At 43.0% G+C, this 10,092-nt stretch overlaps 1 protein-coding gene across 3 annotated transcripts in view; it reads right to left on the reverse strand.

The window, feature by feature from the left end:
• Window positions 1-2,572: 2,572 nt before the first annotated feature.
• The window catches only part of LOC107741823 (DNA-binding protein RFX7-like), a 16,140-nt gene continuing 8,620 nt past the window's right edge, over window positions 2,573-10,092 (reverse strand). For 2 of the 3 annotated variants that reach the window (XM_016554602.1, XM_016554601.1), the window contains exons 3-10: window positions 8,481-8,566; window positions 8,034-8,072; window positions 7,760-7,882; window positions 7,566-7,682; window positions 7,346-7,430; window positions 7,008-7,215; window positions 6,536-6,837; window positions 2,573-6,441 (exon numbers count right to left, since the gene is read on the reverse strand). In XM_016554602.1, the coding sequence (XP_016410088.1) occupies window positions 2,926-6,441; window positions 6,536-6,837; window positions 7,008-7,215; window positions 7,346-7,430; window positions 7,566-7,682; window positions 7,760-7,882; window positions 8,034-8,072; window positions 8,481-8,566 (4,476 nt within the window). In that variant the 3' untranslated portion in view covers window positions 2,573-2,925. The remainder of the gene's footprint in view (window positions 6,442-6,535; window positions 6,838-7,007; window positions 7,216-7,345; window positions 7,431-7,565; window positions 7,683-7,759; window positions 7,883-8,033; window positions 8,073-8,480; window positions 8,567-10,092) is intronic. The other variant, XM_016554603.1, reaches the window with a different exon arrangement.

A 10,092-nucleotide genomic window follows, 5' to 3' on the forward strand; every position in this document is an offset into this window, starting at 1 on the left:
GAGGAGAAAAGAACAAAACATCGCTGAAACGCTTCTGCAATATTAACAAGCTACTGTCCACATAGAGCAGATAAAGCAGCACATCAGAGGCTCAAATCTACAGACAGAATGAACATGTTTTTCTACAAGACCGACCTGACGAACGACATCTGCGGCGTCAAACCCTGTGCATCAAAAGAGGACTGAAGTCTTACTGGTAAAATAAAAAAACCGGTAATTAATCAGTGCCTTAAGAAACGCCAGAACATGAAAAATATTTACAGCTTTCTTCACATAGGCATTTTTATATATATATAAAAGAAGAAAACGAAAAACAAGTACAACGTTCATGAACAGAAACAGACTTATTTTAACTTCGCAAACATCGTAAAATGCATATAGCTTCTGAAGAACTACTTTTGTCCCCTCTCGTCCCGTTTTGATTGGCTAAAAGAGTGCTCACAACAAATACTACCATAGATAGTTTAACATACATGCGCACATACAGTCATTTTATAACATGGTAAAGCATGTTGGCTTTTTTTTTTTTACGCACTGTAATTTTTAAATCTCGTATTTTCTTCTCAGGTACGAGAAGTTGTACAACGCGGATCTCATTGAGATTAGAGCTCATTGCTACACAAGGCAATCATTCATTGTCGTTTTCGAGCACGAGTGCGTAATTCCCCGATTTATTGTCATTAGAAGAAAAACAACGCGGGCACCAATTGTTGTTTGTCGACAGAAAAAGAAACCCAACTTCTAGTGCAATAAGATTAATGTTTTCAAACCATTTCCAGTGTCTGCTCCTTTGATTCGTCTCTGCACACAACATTTAGCTATGTCACGATAAAATTAAGTCTATATATCTAATTTCTTTTTTTTTCTCGATAAATCCATGCTATAATATCCTCTCTTCATTTGCACATCACATCTGCGTACGCAGGAACCAATGAACTTCTAAGAAAAATGGTATATTAGCAAGCCACAGACCCAACGTTTACTAGCACATCACAGGAAGCCAGAAACGCAATTTATTGTCATTAGAAGAAAAACAACGTGGGCACCAATTGTTGTTTGTCGACAGAAAAAGAAACCCAACTTCTAGTGCAATAAGATTAACGTTTTCAAACCATTTCCAGTGTCTGCTCCTTTGATTCGTCTCTGCACACAACATTTAGCTATGTCACGATAAAATTAAGTCTATATATCTAATTTCTTTTTTTTTCTCGATAAATCCATGCTATAATATCCTCTCTTCATTTGCACATCACATCTGCGTACGCAGGAACCAATGAACTTCTAAGAAAAATGGTATATTAGCAAGCTACAGACCCAACGTTTACTAGCACATCACAGGAAGCCAGAAACGCAACAAGCGAAATATTGTGCTGGCTATGGACTCGTTATGATCAGCGTCTTCTTCTTAAGGGCACTCGAATCTACCTACCATTAGCGTCTTGATAAAATGGAAATCTCATGATGACAACTATGTCCTTTTTACAAATGTCGCACTACCTACAGCCTAGAACCTTACCCTTCGTGAACTTGTACAACATGCTCCCCATCCATACATCCGCCATATACATAATTTACACAAATGACGGGCGATTGAAGATGGAAACCACAACGGATCGCAATCTCTTGTTCTTCCACAGCTTCTCTTTGGTATGGAGTTAAGGCTGGAGAAACTTCACAGGTTTGCCTGTTGATCTCGAGTTGGTAAGAATATCTAGCCATCACCATACCATCGTCACTACCATAACAAAGCCTTCAAAATGGCTAGCAACCATCTGAAGATGGAGAACTGCTAATGTGCACCAAATTCGTTCAAGTAATTCTTGAACTCAGAAGCCTTTAATCAGATGGGATAAGGCCTTAGACTCTGGAAATAAGGCAGACGAGTCTTATCTTCCCATTTTTTCGGGAAAAAAACAAACAAACCAAAAATCTCATCCCTCCCCAACAGTTTGGATTTAACAGTACAGGTATTATGGCCTTAAAACCTTTTCCCCCAAACATGTGTAAAATCACTTTGACAAAACAAATGATGGCTGATGAAAGGTACAGTAAATGCGATTCTTTAAGTCAGCACCAAGTAGCACCTAAGATCTTTGCAGTTCACTGAACTGACCGATTTACGATATGTAGATGTGATATTTCACCTCTGCTGTACTTACGGTATTTGGGGGCACTCTTTTGGTCTCCTACCAAACTCGCAAAAGCCACATTACTGGATCCTTAGACAACTGTCTAAAAAGGGAGCTTCCCCAACGTCAACGATTTGTCACTTGGAATATTGCATGGTTTTAGTGGGAGGAAATGTATGAAAGAGGGATATGCTTGTGCACCAGGTGATGTCTCATCATATTGAACGTACTTTACTACCAGCTGGAACCAGAGGAAATATCTGACCGCCCACTATAAATGACTTCTGAGTAGGGCTGGGTATCGAGTTCGATACTTTTTAGGCACCGACCGAATTGCCTCGATACAATCGAAAAAAAAGTTTTGTTTTTTTTTAGCTGATGTAATCTTGTTAAAATTGATTTAATAAAATTGGTATCGAAAAAAGTGTCGTTCAGGAACCGGTATCGAAGTCAAGGTATCGGTATCGAAAATTTTTGAACGATACCCAGCCCTACTTCTGAGTGAGGAGAAATGACTGGAATGATCTATGAAATCATACAACAGGAATACAAACAAAAAACGATTGTAAAAAAAAAATTCAGATAAAGCACATAAGAGATTTACCTCAGGCTGGCACTTTACACTGGACAGTCCAAAGCGTCCAGATTTTTGCTGCACAGACACATCATTCAATATTTTTGTACATAAAGGATACACAAAACGTTGCAATACAAAAAACAAACGTTGAACAGAAACCATAAATATAAACAACAACAGACGACAGCAACATCAACAGTAAAAGAACAGGAAATAATATTATCCCAACATTTCCACGGTTGGCTGGTCTTTATTCTCCAGCCAATCAAAACCAGCAGAATTCACAGTATCGCTGCAAATCTGCTGAAACAGAGGATCGTTCTTCAGTTCTTCCAGTGTGGCGTCTTCAAATTGGTCCTGCTGCTGACTGGGGTCAAACAGCAAGTTGGGGTCCAAAGTGTTTAGGTCGTTAATGCTACTTGAAAGGTCAGAAGTCAACCGGATATCGCTGGAAAAGTCAGAGGCGACAGCACTGAGCTCTGACGCCACCTGTCCGACGAGTTGCGAACTGGGGTTGAGGCTGTCCTCCCCCAAGAGATCCTTGACAGTAGTGTTGAAGTCCAGTTGCTCTTGCTGCTCCTGATCCACAACCTGCTGCGAGGTTTGGGGCAACAAGTGGTGCTGGGTGAGATCTGGGTCATCTTGTAACTGTTGTTGGTCCGGCAACTGCAACTGTTGGTCCTGGAGTTGCAACTGTGTGTCTTGAAGTTGTAGCTGCTGGTCTCGGAGTTGTAATTGCTGATCTGGAAGTTGCAGCTGTTGGTTCTGGAGTTGTAGCTGGTGGTCTTGCAACTCCAACTGCGGTTCCTGGAGCTGAAGCTGCTCTTCCGGTTGTTGCAGTCCAGAGCCCGATTGTGCTTGACTGTCACCACTGGAGAAGGTGACTTGCTCCTCTCCCGCACTTATGAGGTAACCCGTCTTCTGGAAGTCAAAAGGCGAAGGGCTTGAGTCCAGAGGCAGCTGCTGGTTCTGAGAGTTGGGGCCTCCGGGGAAGCCCTGTGTCGTCTCCAGGATTTGGGTTAAGTTCATCCGTGCTGTGTAATTGGCGGGCAGGTTATTTACACCCAGCCCTCGCACTGCATCGTCTCCATCCGTGTCCATCTTGCTAAGGAGCACGGTGGTGATCTTAGCGCTATTGCTTTGCTGCCCCTGGTGACTGATGGGAAGCAGCTCAGACTGCATCATGATGTTTAGTGGAACTGATTGGCTCCTCTGGGCCAAGCTGCTGGCACTGACCCCAGACTGGTTGTTGGACAAAATGTTCAGAACCTCAAATGTCAGGGGGCAATTAAAGGGAGAAACAACAGATCGTGGGGTGGTGACTGTTTGTGCAGTGGTGCCACTAAGGTTACGCTGGCGAACTGCTGGGCTAACGCTGCGACACCGGAAGGTTCCACCTCCAGATGTAGATGTGCTTCCTGCCCCTTTGTTGTCCAACGGAGCTGGGACGGCAAAACTTTCTTGCTTGCTACTAAGGGTGGTTTGCTGTCCTTGTTGCACTGGAGAAATGGCTGTTAGCCTTCCCAAGTTTCCGTCCTGATGCCTTGACTGAGACTGGAGAGATTGACCTGGGATGGCAAAAGCGTGTGGTTTACGGAAGTGGTCCTCGACCAGATCCTGGTAACTGGGCAGGATACCAATGGTAGCGTTGGTGGATATAACAGGAGACCCTGCGGTGCTGTTGTACCTGTTGTTGATCCACTCCAGCTTGGCTTTATCTGGGTGGGTGGCCATTGGCCTTTGCATGGGTTTTACTGGACTGCTGGACACAACACTACCATCATAATATCCAGTTATACTGGAGTTTATTGGAGTGAATGCAAAGGGATTGCGGCATTCGATGGGGCTCAGAGGAACACTGCTGCTGCAGTTTGACAGTGGAGTGCTGATGGGTGTATGGCGCCCGCCTAAAATGCTATCCACTGGGGTAACAGGTGCCATTCGAGAACAAGGGCTTTCTCTGGTCAAGCTGTGCCCCCCTGGTAGCATCTCGGAGGTAGGAGTTGGTGTAGGTGTTGGTGTTGGAGTGGGCGTCGGAGTTGGCGTGTGGATTGGCGTGGCGCTACTGTGGGACGAATGATAGAACTGTGTACTTGTCTGATGGGGCGACAGGATTGTTCCTTGGCCAACCGTGGTTTGACCTTGTAGGGATATATCAACACAGCTCAGGTAGGATTGCAAGCTGCTATTCAGCTTCATCTGTTCCTCCATCTGTACAAGCTCTTCTACAATACTGTCCTGGGTCATTTCATCATCATTGAAGGGAAAATAGTCTATACTAGCTTGGGCTCCTGCAAAATCAACAATTTCCTGCTGAAGAGTGAGCTGACTAGTGGTCTCAGTTGCCTGGGCCATCAACGATAATGGATTAGCGGCAATCTGCTTGTGTTCTGCTTGCATCTGTTGCGAGTAGTCTTGCAGCGAACTCTTGAGTTCACTTACAGTAGATACCTGCTGACAAACGTCACTGCTGATTTGTTGGTGACTTGGGATTTGCTGCAGTAAAGCTGTGCTATTAGCAGAAGCAGTTTCACTGGGGCTAATATCAGCAACTTCATTCTGAGGATTAACCATCTGGGAGGTGTCCAGGGCTCCAATGGGAGTGTCAGAAAGAGCTAAGATTTGAGTTGGAAGAGAGCTACTCTGTTTTAGTGTAACTTTGCATGGAGCGCTCTCTGGTCTTGCTGGAGTGCCAGGTCTCTGAATCTTCTTAGCTGCTATTACAATACCAGGCTTGGCATTGTAGCCAACATCCAAAGGTTGCTGGGAAATGAATACTCTTTTAACTGGGATTGTATGGGTTTCCAAAACAGATGCAGAGCGTTTTCGAGGGCTTTTTAGACCGAGACCAGCATCTTTTGAAGAAGTGCTTGCAGTTGCCATCGCACAAATGGATGACAATTCGGCATCTACATTCTGGCTAGTAACAGTTAAATACAAAGTACTTTCTGGTTGATCGTTGTTGTTATTGCTGCTTGGGGCAAGAGCCCCCATGATTGTACTTGAAGGGGTTGTAGAGTCACTCTTGGCCCTTGTCACTCTCTCAGGCACAGGGGACGCCTTAATAAGAAAAGAGGGTTCACTGGAAGCCCTGAATTTAGTGGCTCTTTCATTCTTTAGTCCTGTACTTGCCCCTGATGCGGTGATTTGTTTATAAACAGCAGTAGCTGAGTTACTGTCATTCACAGCTTCGAATGTCACTTTTACCTCACTGGTAACAGTGGATGCTGATGGGGTTGGGGTCGTGGAGGGACGTCCAGCTTTCCCAGATGACTGGAGAGACATGACAGACGCCCCATTCTGCGCTTGCTGGATTTGGCAAGATTGTTCCAGGGAAGCTGTGCTACTGAAACCTGCCGAAGCAGGTCGCAACGGGGTAGGAGTACTACTACTACTACTGCTACTGCTAGGCGCTAACGAAATTGCAGTCATCTTGACCACATTTAAAGAGCTAACATGGGGCGTGGGCATCACCGTCTTGATGGGGCTGTTGGTGATTAGGAGTGTTGGGGGCGAGCGAAGTGCAATGGCGCTTGTGACAGAGGGTTTAGGTAAAATCTGAGCATATCGGTGTCTGGCCAACCTGTCACCGACTGGGCTGGCAGGGAAATTTTGGGGTGTTTTTGGAGACTGCTTAACAGGTTGTGTCACGACCTGGAAGTTAACAGGAACAACTTTTCCCTCTGCTGCCCCAACAGGACTTGGAGAGGTCATTAGTTGCCCGTTTCTCTGAACCTGAAAATGATGCAAACAAAGGCACAATCTAAATCATTTGTCATTCAGCAATGTCGAATCATCCATACTCTGCTATCAACCAAAATCTCCTTACTGTGATAGGACTTGGAACAGCAGTGACCACAATGCCTATGGTTGGTTGAGGGGACAGTATTGCAGGACTTCCAGAGGTCAGGCTGGATCCAGGGCCGGGTGTGCCCGCCTCTGCCCTTCTGGCCTGGGCATCAGTGGGCAAAGGAGAGGTGAGCTTCTGCTCCTGCTGTTTCTTCTGGATCTTCCGCTGCAGCTGCTGTTTGGCGTCTACACAAGGCGAAGGGAGGGTCTTCACTTGGGGCTGGAATGAGTTGGCTTCACCAGTTGGCACAAAGGCAGAGGCAGGCGTAGGGGTTTTCATACCTGGTTTTTATCAAAGAGATTCAAGTTAAATACAAGTAACGAACATAGTTTGAATGCCACACAAGTAAAACTCCTGAAGGGTGCAACCAGTAGCTGCTACAACCGACATTTTCAAAGAGTTTAATCATGCATCGTCTAGATTTGTATGCGAGGTAATTTTTGTGTCTTGCCTGTTGGGGTTCCAGTCATAACAGTAAGAGCTGCCATGGACTTAGTGCCTATATAGTGACTGTTGAGAAGAAAGCGTGCCAGTTCGTCCACACTGTCAAACTGGCGACTCAAAACCTTCTGAGCCCATTCGCAGACCAGACCGCAAGCTGCCGAGCGCATCTCATCCTCAGCACTGGGAGACTGTCCGGTCGAGTCCAACAACTCACACTAAAGAAGCCCAGCAATAAGAGGCTTATCAAACTTGTACACACTTCATTTGAAAACCAACACAATGCTGTTGCAATTAGGGCATGATATGAATCTCTTGTTTTGGATTTGACAGAAACAGGATACTGACCCCGTCTCCTGATTTGTGTAAGTCCAGGTTAGGGAGTGATGGCACGTGCACAAATGCTTTTTTTCTCAGCCCACTGTAGCAGTACGTAATGCATTGTAAAGGTTCACAACAATTCTCAATGCACACAAAATGCTTCAAAAGCAAACGTTGTCATGCTTTAGGTGTATCGCAGGTAGCTCAAATTCAAAATATATCAGATTTTTCCACACAAAAAGGATATTTTGATTTCCCCCTCATGCCCAAACGGCGTGCCTTCATGTTCGGAAAAACGTTTTTCATGATCTTTCCAAAATCAGCTGCGCTTAAAGGATGGTAACCCAGATTGTCGCAATAACTCCTGAAACATAGCATCAGAAACGGATGAGTACAAGCAAACACAACTTCTGTCCATTACTGCAGTGTCAAATCACTCACTTGTATTCGTCGTACACCTCTTGTTTTGGCAGTGAGGTTTCTGGGTGCTCTTCCAAGTGATTTCGGATCCAGTTGAACGCGTACATCTGTTGAGTCCGGCTGGACGACATGGAATTCTGGTCGCTATGGGGAAAACAGAGGAAAAGAAAGGCTTAAAACCAGAGATGGTGCAGCACCAGAAGGCTGTGTGTACATTTGTTGGTCCTGTATAATATATCATGTTACAAACTACTTCAAAATTATTTTCCCTTTAATATAGTTAAAGTTGTAGTACCATATCGCAGGACTTGCAGAGTCCCTCTGATTTTCAGTTCTATTGGACATCATGTTGGTAAAGAGGGGTTGACATGATGGACAGATAAGGGGAAACAAATGATAAAACACAGGAAGCTTGGTATTGCAATGTCATAATTTACACAAAATCTATATAAATGGCGAAATGATTAGCTCATGACTCATAAATCAATGTAAAACTGACAACAAATGCAAAATGAAATATTACAAAAAATGATACTTGCAAATGTTTAGATTTTGTTTCATAAATGCATTTCATATATGCATGTTTCACTGAATGTAAATATGAGTGAATCATAAACAGACATATATGCTATGAGTGTATTTGATATTGCAAAGCACAAAAATCACAAACGAGGTGTTGAAACCATAAAAAGAGAGGAGGGGGATATGGAAAGGAATAGTGTAGATAAAAAATAATATGCACCTTTTGTCATTGCCACTACTGGGACCAGAAGGCAACTTAAGGTAGAGGTAGAGCTTTTCGATATCTGTAAACTTCTCAACATCTTGCTGTGTAAATGAACAACACAAGGATTATGAGACAAAGGCAATTCAGACAAGTTTGACATTATTTTTTACTATTAAAAAAAACAGCATGTTAACAGTCATGCTGAGGTATTAAATGTAATTAAAGTGTGAAAATCTGTGACTACACTAAAATGTATTTATTTTTTAAAAATGACAATATTTTTGAGAACAAGAGTTTTTCCAATAAAAGTTTACATTTGGTTGTGGTGGAGATTCCACTGCAGCAGAAATTTGATTTTGCTACTTTTTCTCCAAAAAATAAAAGAAATGACATTGTTGTCATGCACAATATCAAACACCCACACCATTATCACACACTAAAATTCACTTAAAGGCCTTGATTTTTGGCCCCTGCAAAAGACTCCGCAGCCCATGACATCACTGTTTTCTCCTGCATTCATTTCTGCAAGGTTGCCGTATTGTACGGGGAGAACCAGAGCCCCTCGAGTCGGCCAGGCGCACAGTACTAGAGCGTGTCTGCGCATATGACCAACAGCAAACCTGCAATCCTGCCCTGCTCTTAGCCGGTTGCCATGTAAACCCTGACAGTAAACATGCATGTCAATGCTGACACACTGGCAACACGTCGTTCCAGCACAGGCTCCGCCCACCTCGCTTTCCATTGGCTGGTGAGAGTGAATTCCTCTCACCTCGTCCTATTCTATTTGCCTCTTTGTTGCTAGGAGAAACCGGCGCTCATGAATGGATGTGAGGCTGGGCAGCCAATGAGAGTCAATAAAAAAATAAAAGACGGTTCACTGTTATTTCCTAAATGTACCAGGTAGTGGTTATAAATCCTTCCATCCAAAGCAAACAGCCTTATTCTTATTCTGTTCTTCCGGTCTCCATAGAAACCCATGTTAAAACGGTGTAATGAGATCGACTGAATTAATTAAACTGAAACTTTTTAGTGTAACTAAATATAAAAATGTGTGCATGGTTGAGTGGTGCTGTTGTTGGCTGCCACAGCAATAAACTTCCTGTAAAGTACTTGCATAATGCATAAGGCTTGCAGCGCCTAAGTTAACATACTGTGTGTAAAATAATAAAATAATGTGTTAAAACAAAGTGTGCTCTTATCATTTCATGTACAAAATCCTCTGAACTTCACCCTCGAGCCGCCTCATGTCATCTACACACTCATTGAGTTACTGCAAAAAGACGGTTATTCTGACACTATAAAGTGAAGAAACTATGGCGCAATGTGCTTTTTAAAGCCATTTTCATAGGTTTAACTTTATAATATCACCTCGGAAAATACGTTAATTTGACTAGAAACACCCAGAACGTCCAAAAGCATACCTACAAAAACGTTAGTACTTTGTTAAAACGTAAAAAAAACATGTTAGTACTTTAAAATATTAAAAACATGTTAGTTCTTTGTTTAAAATGTTAAAAAAAAACATGTTAGTACTTTAAAATGTTAAAAAACATGTTAGTACTTTAAAATGTTAAAAAACATGTTAGTACGTTGTTTAAAATGTTAAAAAAAAAGATATTACTTTTTT

This window comes from Sinocyclocheilus rhinocerous, unplaced genomic scaffold (assembly GCF_001515625.1).
Source record: "Sinocyclocheilus rhinocerous isolate Xijiao unplaced genomic scaffold, SAMN03320098_v1.1 scaffold1367, whole genome shotgun sequence".
Classification (NCBI taxonomy): Eukaryota; Metazoa; Chordata; class Actinopteri; order Cypriniformes; family Cyprinidae; genus Sinocyclocheilus; species Sinocyclocheilus rhinocerous.